At 41.5% G+C, this 20,494-nt stretch overlaps 2 protein-coding genes across 2 annotated transcripts; both read right to left on the bottom strand.

Moving 5' to 3' along the window:
• Positions 1–818: 818 nt before the first annotated feature.
• On the bottom strand, positions 819–4,192 carry HOXC9 (homeobox C9). Its single transcript, XM_084832296.1, has 2 exons — positions 3,596–4,192; positions 819–1,644 (listed from the first exon to the last, which is right to left on the bottom strand). The coding sequence occupies exons 1-2, from the start codon at positions 4,155–4,157 to the stop codon at positions 1,397–1,399; spliced, it is 810 nt and encodes a 269-aa protein (XP_084688422.1). The 5' UTR covers positions 4,158–4,192; the 3' UTR covers positions 819–1,396.
• An 11,585-nt stretch (positions 4,193–15,777) lies between these two features.
• Positions 15,778–20,197, bottom strand: HOXC10 (homeobox C10). The gene is made up of 2 exons (XM_084832297.1): positions 19,378–20,197; positions 15,778–16,055 (listed from the first exon to the last, which is right to left on the bottom strand). Exons 1-2 carry the CDS (start codon positions 20,195–20,197, stop codon positions 15,778–15,780), a joined length of 1,098 nt encoding a protein of 365 aa, XP_084688423.1.
• Between the last annotated feature and the right edge of the window lie 297 nt (positions 20,198–20,494).

Below are 20,494 nucleotides of genomic sequence, written 5' to 3' on the forward strand. Positions count from 1 at the left end.
TCCAGCCCTGAACCCTATTTTCTTAGCCTCTTGGTTTTGTTTGTTCTTTAAACCTCAAACCCGTTTTTTGTTTTGTTTTTTACTTTAGCTAATAATCACCTCTGAATTCCATTCCCCCCCCCTCCATACTACTATGAACAAACCACTGCTTTTTCAGTATTCTCTCTCTCTCTCTCTCTCTCTCTCTCTCTCTCTCTCTCTCTCTCTCTCTTTGTACGTTACACTGGAGTAATTAGACAGCTGGCCCCCTAAGCAACACAGTTAACAAGGTTTTGGCTCTTCATTGATAATCTCAAAGAGTTTCAGTAGAGTTGTCTCAGATTGATAACAAAGGTAAGAACTTGCTGCTTGCAAAGACTCCCTACCGCACATATTTAATCTTGTACATATACTTTGATTGCTCAGGGTCATAAATTAGTACAATTAATTACCCCGGACCAAAATGTGTAATACACTGTTGCCCCTGCACAAACTTCTCCTTTTATGAGTCTACCACTACATAAATACAGATTTAGATATATGGAGGAAGAGAGAGAGAGAGAGAGTAAATGTGAGCGGAAGTTCTTTTCTTTTTCTGTCTTGTCCGACTTCCTGAAAGATGGTAATCTATTCTTCTAATGGCTTTTCCAAGATATCCGAGATTACTCTCAGTGCTAATTTCATGGACATATTTTCCGTGGTTGTACCTTTAAGATTCCAAGACGAGCTTGCCCTTCCCTGTAATCCATTTGGAACTGGGGGCGGGGCGGCGGCCGCAGGGTGTTATTCTCCAAAGGAGTTTAAACAAAAAAGACACCTCGATTATCAAAGGTTTTTTTCCCCTCTTTTTTTGTGACGTTAGGTATATATTTACAGAGAGCTGCTCTACTATAGCAAAACATAACAGCATTACAGAACGGTTCTGTGACAATCAGGGAAGACACAAATAACCACACCAGAAACGTCCAACACTATGACAGAAACATCGTTTGAGCGCTCACCCCACTTTTTTTCCCTTTCTCCTTCCTCCCCCCCCACTTTTTTTCCATTTCTACAAAATATGCAGCCACGATGTCATGAATTTAAAATTAAAATAAAACATAAAACATAATAAAACAAAAACACTGGATCAATTTAACTTACAAAATAAAATACTAACAACAAAATTCAAGTACTTGGTTGTTTTCTGCAAAGAAAAAAAGTTTATTTTTAGTTGCAATTTTTGGGATTTTTTTGTTTTTTGTTTTTTTTTAAGAAAAGCACTTTTTAAATGTCTTTTGCTTCAGAATGGTTGGTGTGTTTAACTAATTCTAAACACTCATCAGCACACTGAAAAAAAAGTCAGGAACACTTCGAACCCCAAGGAAGAAGAACCACAGCCTGGGTTTCTCCATTCACTGGAGGGACTTGGCCAATTTCACTGTTGTTCTTTATTATCGGTTTTCTCCTTGTTCATTTTCTTCATTTTCATCCGCCTGTTCTGAAACCAGATTTTGACCTGGCGCTCCGTGAGATTAAGAACTCTGGCCACTTCATAACGGCGGTCCCGTGTTAGGTACATATTGAACAAAAACTCCTTTTCTAATTCCAGGGTTTGATACTTAGTGTAGGGGCATCTTTTCTTTCTTGTAGAACGTGCATGAATCCAGTTTGCCACGGGATTGTCTGAAAAAAAGAAGATTTGGGCATTTAAAAATACATATGTTGATATACCTAGGTAGGTGCATTTATCATTAACTTCACTGGCAGAATCCCCAGACCCACATGCAGCCAATTATGATCTTTCCATTATTTTTTTTAAAGCCCCTTCTGTTTGGCAACATTATCTGATCAATTCTGAAGTGACCTTGAGGATAGTATAAGGGCGTGTGTATCTTTTATAGGGAGTGAAGGTGCAATGCACAACACTGAAAGCAATAAGGCAGTTCTCCAGGAGTTTTACTAGTCCTGTTTTGGCACCTTGTTTCTGAGTGTTATTTAATTTTTGACTAAATGGCCATTGTCTCCAGCAAGCTGCAGTTTAAAAACAAAACCAGAGCAACATTATTATTATTATTATTATTATTATTATTATAATTCTGGACATGAACACTAGTAGGAGTAATCCAAGCACATAGTCATAAAAAGTCAAAATTCCTACCACTTCACAGGCCCATAAACTCTGTTTACAACCATTACTCTCCAATACCCTCTCTATAACCTTCCCACTGATGGAACTGCTGGCATTTTTTGTTTAATTTCTTGAAAATGCCCCAGGATAAGCCTACTGGCTCCAAGAAAAACATGCTTTCCCCACCCTCTACCCTCAACCACATTCTTCTATACTAAACTTATATTATACTGCAACTTTGTTAAAGGGAAATAACTCACATTTTAGACTAATCCTTTCTTTGGTGAGGATGGAAGTGAAAGAATATGTTCTTGATCCAAGGCTACTTAAACAAACTCCTCTACATGTGTGCTGCATCTCCTGTCTATCTATCTATCCATCCTTCTGCCTATATGGCACAAAGACATAAAAGTTATCAGGACCAAATCAGCATTTGATCAGCCTGTTAGGCCTGAAGGCTTTGTAAACACCTGGTATGGGAATGAGTGTGTGTGTGTGTGTGTGTGTGTGTGTGAGAGAGAGAGAGAGAGAGAGTTGTCTTTCTGTATATGGGCACAAAAATGCACACACATATACATGCAGACATATGCATATATACAAACAAGTAGGCATTAATTCTTGGCATGTTAGTGGTTGGAATTCCATATATTTTCTTTGCTGTGTTTTGACTTCCAATTTGACTTCCCAGAAACAATCACCCACACTGAAATGGCATATGTCCACTAGGAAGTGAACATTGACTGTGCAGAAGGATGACTTTTTAAACTACAAATGCACAAATCCTTTGGATGCCCTGTCTTCTGTTTTAACAATGTTCAAGGGTATTTCTTCATTTACTCCCTTTGGTGGCAAGTAGAACTGTGGAATTCTTTTTAAAAAAATGTGTATGGTCCCCTAGTCTATTAAACTCTAGTGGCTGATATACTTTTTCTTCCCCAGTTATTTAGCTTTTGACAATAAACACTCATTTTCTCTCTCCACCCCCCCCCCCCACATACCCTTTTGGCTAGATGCAAAGATTGTATGAATCATGACCTGAGTGTGGGGTTTCTCTTAGGGTTTGTTTCTCTCTCTCTCTCCCTTTAAATATACATAAACATTTCAATATTATTTTCCTTCCCACATGCCCAAACTATTGCATTTGCCAGATTTGTTCCTCCCAAAGTCAGAAGCATGAAGGGCAAGGAAATTAGGGCATGGCAGGTTATGAATATTTTATCAAACAAATGGATTTGCCAAGGTGAGAAAACAAAAAAATAAAATAAAGACCATAATGATATTTTTTTAAAAAAAAATCCCCTGCCCTCTCCTTCCGCCCTTCTTTCCCCAAACACACTGCTCGCTGCTCTTATGATCTTCTAAGCCAGGTTTTTACGCCTGTACAGTTGGAGTTTCAAGGCAAGGACGCCAAGAATTCTAAACAGCAAGGTAATTTCTTTTTATTGAGTACTGTGCAAGGCGGCTGTAATGCCTTCCCGGTTGTAAACAAGAATGACTTCGACTTACTAGGGTCCAATTCGGTCTTTTCTTCTTTGTGTTTGTTGGAAGCGATGGCCTCAGATTCCGGGGAGGGAATAGTCTGCGGGGTTCTGTCCCTGAGATCTCCCGGGGATCCGTACATATAATCCGGATAACTACGTCCATCCACCGGTCCGCAGTCCCTGCGGCCGTGGAAGGCGTCGGGTTTAAGCCCGTAGTGCCGGCTGCTGGCTGGAAAACCTGGGAAAGAGACAGCGCCGGAGATAGGCTCCAGCCAAGTGCGCATATACCGGGTGTCAGCTCCAATGTGAGGCTGGTGGTGGGTATACGGGTGGTAGACCACGGACGACTGGGAATGCACTGGAGCCCACGAAGTTGTGAACACGGCCGGTTTGGGGGCAAAGCTGCAGGATGGAAAATCTGCGCACTCCGGTACTAATCCTGACGGTCTGGCTGCTGCAGGGTGAGAGCCAGTAGCTGGGAACCTTGATGCCAACAGTTCTTCGCTTTCATGACTAATCAAGGAATCTACATAATAGTTGCTTATGGGACCAGAAGCCGACATTGTTTCCCCCTCTTTTACATTCATAAGATTATTGTATGAACTGTATGTGTACTTTTTATCTTCTCATAGAACAATCAGGGCAGGTAATTATTTTTTCAGCCTTTCCTAGTTTGCCATTGGCTCCCAGCACTCACGTGATTGTATTTACCCAAAATACAGTGTAGATCAATCCGCAGGTCTTTTTTTCCCCCCTCTTCCTAGTTTTTTTTTTTTTTAAATAGCGCCTATGCGACTTGGGTTTTCATAAAACTCTTGAAATAATGCAGTTATTAGCAGCAGTTGGATCTTACGTGCCATTAGCGGAAAGGCGACGCTCTCGCTGGCTGGCTGGCTGGCTGGCTCTGCGACCTGGCTTTCCCATAGCCCCGCCGTTAATGAGTGTGCAAGGTATCTGGTGTAGCAAGGTATCACAGGAACTATTTCTTGACGCAATTTGTCTCTGTCTGGTCTCTTTGCTTCTACAGCTTGTATTCTATAATGGATACATTACATGGAATATCTTTAAGGGGGGAGGGGGTCGCTTGAAGGTCCTAACAGAGTTGTATTGCTGGCTCACCTCCTCTTCAGCACCAACCCATGAATGGCTATCATCATTATGTGTGCGTCTCTCTCTTTCTCTGTATGTATGTGTGTGTATGTGTGTGTGTATGTATATATATATATATATATATACACACACACACACACACTCACTCCTTTTGCCTGATAGAAGGACCTTTTGCCATCTCTACTGCGATGCATATTCGTCAGTCTATTTAGCAGCAAGAAATCTTGAGGTCATGTGTTCTCTCTTTTGAATATATATATATATATATATATATATATGGAGGAAGAGGATGACCTTGTAAAACATGAGTGGAAAATAACAACAACAACAACAACAAAGGCTCTCATCTTTGTGAGAGGGTACATTATTCGGCAAGTAGTCATGGATGTTTTTATGTCCTTCAATAAAATTTTTACGAGGATCATTTGATTGTTCATAAATGTGTCGTTCATTAAATAAAACTGTACGAGTAAGTTTCAGTGATAAGGCATAGCTGGGAGTGAAGGACCTTTTGCATGCGAAGACAGCAAGCCAGGATGTGCTTGTTTTGGAGAGTTTATTGTGTTTTCCTGACTTTATTAAAAAAAATTATTTTGTTGGGTTTAAAAGAAGAAGAATGTCCTCCTGCTGAAACTTTTTGTTTACCAAATGGCTTATTGCAGAACTTCACTTGAAGACGTCTGTGTGTCTGTTTTACAAAAAAGAACCTTTTGCTTGGTAGAGTAAGATGGTAGGTGTATAGTTGTACCCTGAGAAGTCTGCAGGGATGGTGTTGGTCGCTTGCTCTGGGAAAGAAACCTACAAAATGATATGGATTTTTTTCTCTTTTCAAAATGCAAGAACAACAACAAGAAGAAAACGTGTGTGTGCACAAGTGTGTGTGTGTGTGTGTGGCGTTGTCAGAGGATTCAAGATTCTTAATGTAATAGCAGAGGCGGATTGGAGGTGCGGTAAATTTGCAACAAAAGGGGGGAAAGGCAGAAGAAAAGTGTAAGCAGGGAAGGTTATGGAGGTTTCAGAGAGAGAGAAAGGCAGAGGGCAGAGAAGGAGGGGTGGGGGACATGTGCCCCAGACAGATGCAATTTCCATCAGTGACATTACACTCCCTGCAGAAGGTGCAGGACCCTCATACATAGGGGTAGGAGTGGATTTAGTTTTAGGCACCTTGCTAGGGAAATCTATTGGGTGTATGGGGTGGGGGTGGGGAGAAGAAACAGACACAGCCAAATCCTTGCAGAAATCTTCTCTCCCTCTCTCCCCCCCTCTCCTCCACCCACAGCTTTTTCTTTTCTTTTTTAACGACTCTGGAAAAGTTGCTTGATTTAATTGATTAAAGATTCTTGACTGCATCTTAATTCAGGAGTGCTTGATCATTATGCACCACCCAGCTCTAGCTGAGTGTAGAGAAACAGTATTTCATTCTATAAGGAGCACACTTTAAATAGAAATAGACTTGGATGTGCCTGCCCCCCCCCCCCGTTTTCAAATCTGGATCTAAGAAATCCAGATTTGAAAACAGTTTTGCTCTGAAACCTGAACCATCTCCTGCCTACTGTTCTCATGCCGCTTTCAACCTAGTCCTTTATTTAAGTGAAATATTCCTATAGGAACATCAGATGTCCTTTGGCCTTTCTTGACTTCAATTTATCTGTCAATCAAAACTCTCCAGTGACTTCATTTTTTCCTTAATGTGAGAAGGAAAGTTAATAGCCAGTCTGGCTGTAATTTTTTTTCTGGGCTTCCTCTAAGCAGAAATTAAGGGGGGTGAGAAGGGAGGTATATGAAATGTGTCGAGGAGATGAAATGTTTGCTATAGTTGAACTGAAGAAATATAATGTTCTTTAGAAAAAATAAATAAATCTTCCAGCGGAATGCTAATTGCTTAGACATACTGAATTGGTGAGGAAATATCTTTCGCACACTCATATGCACATGCACACACACACAAATATACACTATTTATTCAGAGAACAGACAGGAAAGCATAGAAAAATAACGACAGAAAGAACAGGATTGTTTTTACAAAGGCAGAAGGTCCAGCATATGAATACACACCAAGAATAATGGGTTATAAAAGAGAAGGGCGTGGAAAAGTCAACGCTGCTGGTAACCTTAATACAAGCAAGCAAGGTCATTAAAATATTCGTGGATGGAGCATTTTCGTGTTTACACAAAAAGAAACCTAACACCGAAAGATGTCTTTTATTTTCAAGGAAGCCTCCCACCCCTAAGAAAAACAAAACCAAACCAATGTCCCCCGTTGGTACAGGTTGCTATAGGACCTTGTGGCTCAAAGCCTCCCTCGTTCAAGGGGTCTTATGCCTAGGAGTCGTATCATGCTGAAACTCGAGAGACGGGAGCAGTTTGTCTACAGTTAAAATGAAGACATGCCTTTAATACAGAGGGATCAGATTATTATTATTATTTAAAAAAAGAAACTGCATTCATAACCACAGGACACCACACGAAACCTTTGAAATACGCTGTGTCTGCATACTTCTGTCCCCATGTCTCTGTCTACACGGGGAACCTTAGGTTAACCGTTCTGGAGAAGAAATGAATATCCTGAAATACTCTTCTGTTGGAGATGTATTTCCAGCTGGAGAAGTTGATAATCTTGCCATCAGGATTTTGATAGTCAGTTACCTGCTGCGGGATGAAATGGCTACACGTCTACACGTTCTGTCCAGTGCCTCAGAAATAGACTGGCATCTTCCTATCAAAATCTTATCCTTTTGGAAGAAGACAATCAATCATGAAATAACAGAAGAAACTAAATATAATAAAGCTTGCTTAAAAGGGGGGAGGAGGAAGAGGAAATATGCGGCTTCTTTGAAAAAAAACTGTATGTATATATGCTTTAAAATAAATAAATAAATAAATAAATAAATAAAAAATCCCAGATCGTCATCTGTGACGTGGATGAAAAAGGGGGTGGGGTGGGGAGTGACCCCGACTGGTGATTTTATTGATCCTCAGTTTAGATCTGACACTAAAAATCATTATCTTCTAAGCTACTTCCACCATTTTTGTATATGTAAGGGAAGCATGAGGAGGAAACTTGGAGAACGCCACCTACCCACCTAACGCATGAACCTTCCTTTCTGTTTCTGCCTCCACCATGGATTTTATCTGCACGTCACTGGATTACTCACTCTTAAGGCCTCTGTAATGAGAATCCTCCTCTAATTTCAAAGGGTGACTGGAAGACTAAAACTCTATGTAGCCCTGTTTAACCTCCTCCACCTTCACCACTACCACAGACCCTTAGTTGCCTGGGAGCATCCTTCAGGGTCTCCATAAGAGCACACATCCCTTTCTATGTACCGACGCCAGGCCTAGGGGACCCAAGACAGTATCCCCCCCACACACACACAGAAGGCTCCTGGGACTCCTAAACAGCTGCTGGATTCGCCCCAGGAAGCTGTGAAAGAAGGACAGTCCGACGGAGCGCTTTATAAACAGTCCCTGTGTGCCGCTGCCTAACCCGAGGACGAAACTCGCAGAGAGGTTTGGATCAACAAACTTCGGGCGAGGGCCCTGGGCTTAGTAGACACACACGCCACCCTTGACACGCAGACCAGAGGCGACTCTTACGGCGCATTCCTTCGCTCCGAGTTCCCACTTGGTTCAATAAACACCGTCAAGTTCGGATTAAAAAATCCACTTTTCCCCTCTTCTGAGTACTCCCGGCACAATTTTCGCATCCCCTGCAGGCCCCACAGCTGTAGCCTGAAGGCGTCGCGGTGTTGACAGCCCTTCATAAGCGAAAGCAAACTAAGCATAAAGTCATCCCTTGAAGTTTTCCCCATGTGGAGACCCCCTTCTCTTTCCAGGCTCTCAGGCTTGCGATCCTCGGCAAGCTGCCTTGGAAGGAAGTGGCAACGAAAGCACAGAGGCTTACTTCGAAGGAGAGGCTCTCAGGATCGGGGCGTGGCCTCAGTTTTGTTGTTCTGTGCTTTAAGCAGTTCTTTGGTCTTGATTTAATCGACATGTCCTTTTCATCTCCCATCCTCATTTCCCCTTATGATTTCCTTACGGAGCAAATGCTGCAAATGAAGAGTTTGGCTACCTGATTCTGCTTAGAACTACGCCTTAACCCTTCCTAAGCTGACTGACTCCTGCCACACAGTATAATCGAACTCCGGGGCAGCTGCGATACTAACAGCCCTATTACTACTACTACTACCACCACCACCAATATATTCAGTTATGCGAAAATCTTAAATTCTGAAAATATATGGGCCAGCCCCCCAACCCACCCCCACCACCCACCAATATCGGCAATTTACTGGTGATAATTATGTTTTAAACTTTATTTCCTATGGAAATGATCTTTAAATTTAACTCCAGGGTAAAGGGTAGGAGCAGGGAAAGAAGCAGGCACGTTAAAATGCACACTGAAATTAAATTTACTCTGGAGGACTTTGTACCTGTTTAATGGCCTTCTCTCTCCCCCTCCCCTCTCCCCCCACCACACACACACTCCCTTGCTTGTTGCTAAGAATTTTGTCAGATGTTATGACTTTGGATTCCAGACTCTTAAGTGCTTGGAGGTGTGGGTTGAAGACAATAAATTCCGAAATGCAATTAAACCTCAGGACCAATTTCTTGTGTTGTGGTGACATTCTTAAAATTTCAGGTTAGAAGGAGAAGGAGGAGGAGGAGAAGAAATTCACAAATGCAGGATGATGTTGCAAGTCACCGAGGGGACAACAACATTTAAACGAGGTATAAAATGGTTGCTCCCCTGAGCCAGATCTTATATCTCATCTTTGGGGTCACACACACGCACGCGGCCAAGAGATTTCCAAATTAAACTGAAAACACAGCAAGACTAGACTCATCAAGCCCAAAGAGCCTGGATAAATAATAATAATATAACAACACCCTAACATATTTCTATAACTCTCCCTCCACAACTTTCTTCCTTTCTATCAAGACAGGCTGTAGTTATTTCCATCACAAGATAATTCTGCTTCCAGGATGCAAGCTGCGTTGTCTGCTTAAAACTGCTGTCGAGGAGCTGTACAGCCGGCTAGAAAGGAAGGTGTTAGATGCACATAAACAGCGAAGGCGGCATTTATAAACAAGGGCAAGTTTCAACTGAAGGCGGACGCATTCCACGCTCAGTCTTAAACTCCACTACGCTAGGCCTCGATTAATTATACCTGACTTCGGCATACCAGTCTCCCTTAGGGCTGAGTAAAAGGAACTTTCTCTTGACAAATACACACAGAGTCGCCTGCCAGCAACCCACGCACACACCACCACCACCCTTCGTTGTACTCAGTGAAACAATTTGGGCCGTTCCTTTGGACTTTCCAGGAACTATTTAAATGAGATAGCAATTATGCGAGAGCATACAAGGGCGGAAGAAAAGCTCAACAAAACAGCTAGGATAGAATCATTTTGTGTTTTCCCTTCAATTCACTTCACGTTATTGAGATGAAATGTTATGTACATTTCATTTCATGTACAATACTACACATAAGCATAGTAGTAAAGGAGTAAAAACAAACAAACCTCCAGGTAGATCATTAGATTGAAACTACATACGGACGAATGTCCTAACATGGAGATCAAATGATCTTTACCAAAGTATTACCAACCCCAGTAATGAACATACATCCTCCTATTCATTACTCTTTGTGTGTGTATGTGTGTGTACACAGAGCATATAAATACATAAACACACACAATATATATAGAATACACACACACTCATATATATATATACACACACACACACACACTGAGATACACACACACCACAATCCAACACAGGTTTAAGGATGCTTAAAGAAACTGAAATCAAGGGGGCGTAAGTCCATGCAACTATATTTGGATCGTGGCCATAAGCAGAGGTGTGCATGGATGAATAGACATATTGGTAGTTATACTAACAGATATATTGATAGATGTGGATATATAACATATGCAGTGCGTGTGTGTGTGAGCGCGCGTGTGCGTGTGCGTCCGTCCCCCCTGCCAGCACCTTCCAAACTCGCAGAAACAAGACAAGGGTAAAACTGCATGGAACAGCCGCACGCAGGTCTATACACAAAGACAGAAGCCTTTTGAAGTTACACCTGCTGTGAAACGCAGAATTACAGCAACACACACAAGAAAAATGAAGCAACACTGGAAACATACTGGAATGCTGCTAATATTTTATATGCATAACAACAGCCCCGGAAAGGACAAGCCTGTTTAGCAACTGAGCTAGACAATATTTTGTCAAAGGACAGATGTAAACGAAACAGCACGAGATCCTTATAATTACACATGTTCTCACATAAGAGATAAAGGAATACACTGCAATAATGTTTGAGTCTGTAAATTCTCTGCTTTCATCCAGACCTAATAGAATCGTTTAAAGGGGGGAAACACAGTAGGGGAGGATTTAACTTTTATTACATTTCTTGACTTGGGTCGATTAAACATATATTACTGTAGACTTCCCTCTGTACATGAGGGGGGGGGAAATTCAACTTCGTAACTGCATCATAGATTCCCCCCCCCCCCTGCTGCTATAAAATAAAAGGAAGGTGATCTGAGAATGGTTAATATGAAGAAGGGGAAACTTTTCTATACATAATAAACAATGAAATCAAGCAATTACCACAGACTATTGCAAATAATTATGGTACCTATGATCTGCCATTTATCTGTTGAAATGCTAATTTACAGTGACAAAACACAACGGGTGAATCTTTGTATGTATGTACTAAGTTTGCTTATTGAAATGTTTAAAGCTTGGAGGGTGTGTAGGTGTGTATCCAGCATTAGGAAGATATGAATATAGCTGCTATCCATACAGGGTTTAGTTTGAGCCAAAATCAAGACCTTCTTTGTTGTTCGCATGCTTTTTAAAAAAGGTGCATATCTAACAGAATAAACCCAGAAAGACATTTTAGAAAGCCGACAACCTAAAGCCAGTATATTTAGTTCCTCTTCGAGTACTTTTGGAAGCCATGATTATCTCTGCTGCATATTAAAACTGAATGTGTCGTTTAAGTCGAAGGAGCATCATATCCTCTCGTTTCTCCTGCAGAAAGTTTGTTAAGGAGTTCGATGCAAAAATTTTAAAAGGAACAATAACAACAACACAACAACAGCAACAGCTTTCCGACACAGAGGAGAGGAAAATCCCCCCCCCCTTTAAAGATTGCTTTTAATTCGAAACTGAATTTAGGAATGGGGTGCCTGCCATTTTTCCTCTTTAGAAGGACAGTTCTAGTCTGATCACACTTCCTCGGCACAAGCTTAAGAAATTTATTTCTATTACGTAAAGTCAGCAAATCATCTAACTTTCTTGCCTTTCTTTCTTTTATGAAACATTATACAAAAATTGATGCCTTCTTGCTCCTCTATTAGAATACCGCCTTCATATTGCTGGGTGGCGGTGGCGGTGGGGTGTTCTCTCAATTAAGTCTTCGATTATAACTCCGAACCTCATTCAGAAGAACTTAATAGGGTTCTGTGTGTGGGGGGGTGTCTTTCAAATCAACACTACTTTTCTCAATAGAAAAAGCTCTCTAAATTGTGACCCCTTCCCCCACATTTCTGATTTTTCCTTTTTAAAAACTAAAATAAAACCCCCACATACCCCCTTTAATTTTTTATCTTTATTCTCTTCCCCACCACTGCAACAACTTGTTCATCATATAACTGAGTAGGGTCATTTTCTTAGTCAACAGTTACTTAGCTTCCATAGATTTCTTCAGTGGGGCTGGGGAGAGGGGGGAGCAGGTTATATTCCAGCTTGTATTCAGAAAGCTACAGTAAGACTTGTGGTCTTGCAAGTGATAGCCCACCCTGGATTTTAGCATGTAATATGGCTATTAATTTTGAAACCTGAGCTGTTTGGATTCTTAAGGAGACCCAGCTAGTCTTGGCTCCGGTTAACTGCTTTGTTCTTCTATGTAGCTTCAAGGAACATAATATGCTATAACTTATCTGATTTAATACTCAGAGTACTGGCCAGGATATGGCAACAGGAGAGTGCCATAGAAGTTACTAGGCTGTAATGTTAGCCTTCCAATAGCCATCAATGTGTCGGTTTATTGAGCGCGCCCGCACACACACACACGCGCGCGCGCGCGCGCACGCGCAAGCCACCACATATATTCCTGGGAAAGAAGCTTAGATCCTCTCAGAAATCTGAAGAAAAAACCCCCAGACAAAATAACAAAAGACTGTACATAAAGAAGACAGAGAGACAGTGAATCCGGAAAACTCGCGGTTGACACTAGAACAACTATTGCGGACTTAACTGGAGGCAGCTCAATATTTTGAATTTTCAAGGATTGACCCCTTTGTCCACCTCGATAGCACTGTCGGCCAGAAACAATAGCAGCTAGCCAAATTCATCTAAGTCCATAAGTCGTTATATGTGCTTGGGGAGAAGGGCGGCGGGCTGTGTGAATGCTTAGGGGAAGATGGAGAGGGTTATAATATTTGACGAACCTGCTTCCCCCTACCCAACCATGCTTTCCTTCTCTCTCTCTCTCTCTCTCTCTCTCTCTCTCTCCCTTTCTATTTTTGACCCCCCCAAATCTCTATGAAACAATTTGCCCTTTTTGCTTCTCCCACTGCGTTAAGAACCCGTCGCTTGGCTCTGGTCTCGCTGCGTGTGAATAACGGAAGAGAGAGGGGGCGAAGAAAAGGTGGGGGGGGGGAGAAGGTTGCCCTTGATGAAGACTAACTGACGTAATTAAGGCAGTTTCTTGTTGCCGAGTTAAAAGCCAACCCCAACAACATGAAACTACCTAAACCACAGATCAGCTGCATGAAAGGGCGGAAGATCCACACTCATTTCTGTCAGAAAGGAGGAAAGACAAAAAGGGAATGGAGAAAGAAAAAAAGAAAGAAAGAAAGAAAGAAAGAAAGAAAGAAAGAAAGAAAAGACATTCAATTCCTCTGGGGGCTCTGGTGTAGTGTCACTGCTGTCTTCCTAGCCAAAGTCAGAAGCCAAGGAACGCCAGAGCCAAGCCATCCGCCCCAAGAAAACATTCTTCAAATTAAGGCAACATCTTTAATCTCTTAATTAAGACCCCCTTTCCTCCTCCCCTCCCCCTCCCCTTTTAATAGAATCTGCAGTCAGCTCTCCCTCTAGTTGTCTGTGTCTCTGCGGTTGAAACGTTTAACTGAGCTGTTTGAATATCTTGAATTATAGGACACTCCGCTATCCCTCATTGGCAAAGTGGCTCTGTTCTGACATTATCCATTTTCAATTGCATATCGCTCTTGCAGCCTCTCCCAAGGAAAAACAAAGCAAAGCACAACAACATCAACAACAACAATAATAATAATAGGAGAAAATCCACAAAGGAAAGGGTGATGTGTGTGTGTCCACAACGTTCCGAAATGTCACCAAATTTTCCCGTCTACCACTGCCTTCAGAAGCCACTGGCAGCCAAACTCTGAAATTAAAAGGCATGTTAACTAAACACCCAAGGGCAACATGTTTGGGATTTCCAAAGTCCTCCGCCAAAAAGACCAAAGTCCTCAGACTCTAGGGTGTCTACCTCTAACAAGAGCCCAACTTCACCACAAGTAAGTTAAAAAGAAGAAGGGTGGGGTAGGGTGTTAGTGGTTGTAGAGATCAAAATGGAAATCTATGCACCATCCTTCCTCAGCTATTCATATTCTGGTCGAAAATGAGCTGTCACCCAGGAATAAGAAAACTAGAACCAAAAGACAACTCCTAGGAAACCCAACCGAACGCCCCATCTCTGTAAAACCGATGTAGCTTCAAAGTGGAGTTCACATCCATTCAGCCTTTACCTTGAGTATACACAGGAAAACAGAATCCACTTGTACCTCAGCCATGTATCTTAGCCAAGAAATCGTCTGTCTTACCTTTGCACGTCTTCCATCGTGACATCCCATTTTCTGTGTTGTTGTTGTTTTTTAAAAGTGTATTCCTTTTTTAATAGAGTGATTCTTCCAGAGGAGGTAAAAGGAGCGTGCCTTTCCTTAAAAAAAAAAAAAAAAAAGACCCAAAGCCATGAGGAGTGTTCATCCCAAGAATGCTGTTCAGCTTCTGACTTGCTTCCCTCCTCCACAGTCACCTTTAAATGCATCTTTTACTGCTGCAGCACATTATATTTGCAGATCATAAAATCCACCTCCAGCGCTTACCAAGACTGTCCTGACATTACTGTTTTATGACCTTGACTTATTGTGGTCACCTGGATAATATTTAAATCAACGTTATGGTCTCTCACTTATATTAAACCCGCTAGGATACTCTCCTGAAAGCCTTAAAAGGATGAGTCCTGGGGAAAAAAAGACTCTATATAGAGAAAGGGGGGCGTGCTTTTTTGCGGGGGGGGGTAATCACTTTGAAAAATACCCATTTGTACACGGTTCTAAGAAATTTATTTGGCTCCATAAAGGAAGATACATGCAAAAGGATACCACATACAGAATATATTTAAATAACAGTCACAAAAAAAACCAGACCCCCCCATTATAAGGTATCAATACTGGTTTTATTATTGTCTTTTTTTAAATATAATGTTCGATAGTACCACCTCATTGGAAGGACTCCATAACTACACAATGTGAGCATGTTCCCACTGCCACTTCCATTTACAGACACATATGAAATTCATTTTAGTCATTATTTTTATTATACAATAGGCAGACTACACTAGGATATGAAAAGCAAACTTTCAGACCCACCTAGTATCCTAAACATAAAAAGGCATAGAAATAGGTCCTTTAGTCTCCCCCCTCCACTTTCCTTTTCTTTGTGCTGCTCCTGAATAACTTAAACATCTTAGAAGCTGTATTTTTAAAGCAACCACCTTACTCTTTATTTTACATAGAAACACTGATGCAATATATATATATATATATTCTCATGCTTATACCGATGGATGCACCTTCGCTCTACAAACTGTAAATACCCAAATCATAGAACTGCACACTAGCCTGAGGTCTCGATTTTTTCCCCTCTCTCTCCCCCTCCCCTCCCTTCTATACGCATTGCATTTATACCCAAGGAAAAAAAATAAAAAAAATACTGCACAAGATTTGTAATGATTTCCCCCCCCCCCCGTCCCTTCCTCTTAGTGAACACTTTCAAGTGAAATTAAAATTGGAAGTCAGTTCGCGAATTCGATTCTCTCTGTTCATTTTCTTGAGTTTCATCCTGCGGTTCTGAAACCAGATTTTGACTTGTCTGTCTGTTAGATTAATACTCTTGCTAATCTCCAGGCGGCGCTCACGGGTCAAGTACATATTGAATAAGAATTCCTTCTCCAGTTCCAACGTCTGGTGTTTAGTGTAAGGACATCTTTTCTTTCTTCCGCTCTTTGCTGTCAGCCAATTTCCTGTAGTGTTTTCTGCCTTTATATCCTCTGTTAAAAATAATATTATTATATAAGTATCTGTGGAATAGCAAAGAGAGCTTCCTAGGCTTAAGACTGCATTTTTTTTTTAAAGCAGCTTCTTTTGTTAAACCAAGAATCTTCTATCCTATACTCACATAAATGGACTATGACCCCACTTCCCTCTTGTTTATCATGTACAGGTTTTAGAATTCTAATTAAACAATATCTTAAAGCTAAACAACGTCCAATTTCTTTCAAAAATGAGTTGGATAAAACCTTAAATTCACAATATTCCCCTGGCTGTCAGATACATAATGCCAGTTCTTAACTTAATGGGCTTAAAATTCCCCATATTTCAGGTAAGGGATACTTTTGTGAAGCATATTTGGCACTGAGGTTGTTTGCTTTCTCCTCAGGTATAGAGTTGTTGTTGTTTTTCAGGTGTCTGATATGTCAACAGAATATACTTTTGTGACATTATTCCTGCAGTTAGGGCACTCCATGAAGGCTTCCCCCACCCAAAATAATAATAATGAATTAAATAAATAGATAGATAAATAAATAACCAGTGCTTTAATAATTGCCCAAGCTAGTTGTAGCTTTTACTCCACATCGCCATCCTTGCTCAGACTTCCCTCTACAAGCATCCACTTATACTCAAAACTAGACCCAACAAAATAAGGTCTTGAAAATGACATTTCAGGGAGAAATATTTTTCCTGTCTGCCTGTGTTTTTCTTCTTCAGTGGACCAGACTCCATTTCTCTTTGACGTTAAGCCTCTGTGAAGTGCATCATTGTATTCCGGGTGAAGAAGAACTTTCGATCTTGTTTATTTTAAATCACCACAACCAACAAACCTACACATAAGTTGCTGTTCCAACAAAATTGTGCTGACGTTCTCCAAATAGCTCTGCTTCAGAGGGGGACACACAATTCAATCTCTGCAGCCATTGCCATATACTTCAGACTGCGCGTACACATACATAAACACCTCGGATTTGAATTTGGACATGCAAGAATTTTGGCAGCAGTAGCCGCCTAACATTTATCTTGGGTGCGAGTACCTGAATAGAGGGAAGGTGTTTTGTGGCCAGAAGCGTCTAGGGGTCTATTTGTGCCAGATTCACACCACACAATTCTGGTCTAAACGGTAGAAGTCCAATAATGCTTTACAAAAAGGACCCACAAGCTTAACTAACCCGTGTTTGTTTGCCTTGAAATGGCCTCCACATTCTCGGGCTGCCATTGAACCCTGCACATTCCTTCAAAGGATTTGCCTTTTCCACCCCCGCCCCCATATCCATATCTTTGCTTGGGCATGGCTGATGGTAGCAGAAATGAAAATGAAGAGAGCATACACAACAAAAGAAAGGGCGAGGATTTTTTAAAAAATCATATTCCTAAAATGGCACAGTATATGAAATATTAGATTCATGGCAAACCATGCCCTCCTTCCCCCAGGGGGAGAAAATAATGAAAAGTTTGAATATCTAGGTGGGACATTTCGTAGGTAATCATTTGTCTGAATTGAACATCAACATGAACAGAAAAGGAATAACCTTTTACTTTGTTTTGGGATTCCCCCACCATCACTTTCTTCTATTTCATATCAAAATGCCAATGATGTTTTGTTACTTTTTGCTAATTCAACTCCCATGAAAATAGGGTTTTGAGAGGGGATAGAGTAAGAAGCTCTGTTTGAGGACACATTTTACAAATATTTTTTTCCCTTCATAACCTTGACTTTGCAATTTTCTCTTCATTGTGGCACTTGAACCAGCAGATAAAATCGTTTATTCTTGGATGCACCGGGAAAAGATTGGAAAATCCATTTTAGGCCCTTTAAAATTTTAATGATAATAGTAGTAGTAGTAGTAATACTACTATTACTACTACTAATAAGTGTGTTCTATGTGTGTGTGTATATATAAACTATTTATCTGTATGCAGACACACACTATGTGCACACACACATATAAGAAATGCCTTATCAGATGAGAAGCAGAGGGAATGAAATGCCTGTGTTCTTTTGTGGTACCCAACCACGCAATGTACACATGCATATGCATTGATGGGGCATACATACATACATACATACCACAGGTATGCATGCATGTGTTCTATGCACGTGCTTACGCAGAGCTACATATAACCCTATACATCTTTCTTCTGCTTGCTTTCTAAGCATATTCCTAATGCTTTAGGCTCTGAGAGGATTTAAATGCACATATCAAAGCCAAATTAATAAAAGCCCTTGCTTTTATCAGAATCCACTTCCAGTAGCATTGTGGTGTATACACACATTTTATTCCCTTTTTGCAATAGAACACATTTGGTGTGTCCCCCACCTTTCCTTCTGTGACCTTAAATAAATATTTAGAACCCTTCTTTTTCCAAGCGGACCTAATTAACCATACAGAACTTAGCCTGCAGGATTGTTTTAAATGCACAAGCAACCTCCAATGTAATGCCCGTCATTACAATAGAAATCTCCTTTCCTAGAATACCTAAACCTCAAACAGATATTTCACGCACGTAAAGGGTTTGGGTTGGTGTTTTTTTCTTGCACAAACCAGGCTCTGGATGCGGGAAACACGGTTATCAAAGAGGAAGGCAGCAATGATAATGAAACTCAACAATCAAGTCCAGCTTGAAGTGTTTGGCAAACCATTTCCACTACACCTCTCCTTCCCCACTCCACAACAAGCAATCCAGACTCCGCAAGTTAGAAAGAAAGAAAGAAAGAAAGAAAGAGGGGAGGGGGCAAAAAGACAACAATTTGTTACCCAGGGGGAAAAGGAAAGAAAGGGGATAGATCTAGAGGCATCAACGGAAAGCACATTTCTAAGCTGTAAGAATCTTTTAAAAATCCCTACACTCCAAAAAGTCATTCGTTCATATTAAGATCATTTCAGTACCTTTCTATGACAAAACTCAACGGAACAAACAAAACCAGATGTTCTTACTTGCAACTTCACCCTAGGCACAGTCATCTAACACAGACCGCCCCAAAGGAAATAACACAAGATGGACTTGGAATTCTAACAGTTGCATTTGAACACATCTGAATACCTCCTTTTCCACTAAGCTTATTTCGGTTATGATGATGGTGACGACGATTACTATTGTTGTTGTTATTTAGGAAAGAAGGCAGAAAGCGTAATCAGTATAAGACGTGCTGTGTTAAAAGGGGGGCAAAGAAAAGTTTATACATTCTAAAGAACTGCGACAGCAGGGGCGTTGCTTTCTGACTAGCAGTGTTGTTCTGATTTTAACAACAACGACAGTAACGACGACTCTGATTTTTAGTATCATTTTCAAGTCTGGGATGGAGAAGAGTCCTCTTACCTTTTGCTTCGTTGTCAGAATTGTCAGTGCTGGTGTCTGTACATTTATTCATGTCTTTCTCAGTTTCCGAGGGACTTATTTTGGCAACGGGGAGACTTTTTTCGGTTTTGATTTCGTTGGCGGGCGTGTTCTGAGGATTGTCTGGCTTTGTGTGTTCAGGGAAGGTCACTTTGGTTCCCGGTTGTGGCAGAGGTGGCGGCGGCGGCTGCTGAGGTGGTGGTGGTGGTGGTGGACGTGGTGGAGGTGGCTGCTGCTCCGGGTGGTCGCTCCTTGGGTCGAGACCCGCCCTGGGTTCAAAACTTGCCTCAAACTCGCTGGGGTTGCTGCAGTTTGACGCTTTCTCCATGGAGGAGTAACCTTGGCTGGCTCGGTAGTAGCTAGGCACCGGTACTTCATGGTCACTTAGGCAAGGTTCGGGCATCTGACTGGGGTAGAGGGTCGCCTCATTGGCGTTTTTAGCTCTTTTGTCAGCATTGTACATACAGCAAGCATTTTCTTCCTTGACATTGGTTGGGAAAGAGCAGGAGGGGAGTTGTCTCGCAACAGGTTGTTCGATTCGGTAAGTATTTTTGGGGTCACACCAGGTGTCTAGCTGAGAAAGGTAAGATGGATAGGTGCTGAGAGACAGGCTGGCATTATTCACTTCGTCTCTTTTGGAAAGAGACGGGATTATTCCACAGTTCCTCATCATTCCACAGTTGAAGTCGTTCCCAGACTGCATATACATTCCTTGGCTAGAGGAATAATTCTCCCCTCTGCAGGTACCGGCTAACGAGTCCATCAAAAACGAGTTAGAAGTCACATTGTTGGGACATGACATTTTCAGAGAGGGATTTTAAAGAGGAATACTACAGCCAGGGGCTGACATCTTTTTTTAGGGAAAAATATCAGCACCATAATTATCCACGCATTGGTCCCAACCACGTGACGGCCAGGCCAATGAGGATTGAAAATGGCCTTGATGATTCAGACGCCGGTGACGTCACCGGGGTCAAGTTGTTGGGAGAGGAGAAAACCAGCGTGGAGCAACAGCGACATCTATCAGCTTCTAAAGGGTAGAGAATTCAGGACCTTCACGTTGAACAAAGGAGAGAGACCCCCTTTTCCTCGAGTTTGT

The sequence above is a fragment of the Heloderma suspectum genome, chromosome 2, assembly GCF_057233095.1.
Source record: "Heloderma suspectum isolate Gila_16-S chromosome 2, 16-S_ref, whole genome shotgun sequence".
Lineage (NCBI taxonomy): Eukaryota > Metazoa > Chordata > Lepidosauria > Squamata > Helodermatidae > Heloderma > Heloderma suspectum.

What these genes read in the sequence shown, in the direction of transcription:
- HOXC9 (XM_084832296.1), bottom strand. Translation starts at nt 4,157, where the DNA reads ATGAATGTAAAAGAGGGGGAAACAATGTCGGCTTCTGGTCCCATAAGC. An exon ending in AAAGACCGAATTGGACCCTA is followed by an intron (nt 1,645 to 3,595) that starts GTAAGTCGAAGT and finishes TCTTTTTTTCAG; the next exon opens with ACAATCCCGTGGCAAACTGG.
- HOXC10 (XM_084832297.1), bottom strand. Translation starts at nt 20,197, where the DNA reads ATGTCATGTCCCAACAATGTGACTTCTAACTCGTTTTTGATGGACTCG. An exon ending in TTCTGACAACGAAGCAAAAG is followed by an intron (nt 16,056 to 19,377) that starts GTAAGAGGACTC and finishes TATTTTTAACAG; the next exon opens with AGGATATAAAGGCAGAAAAC.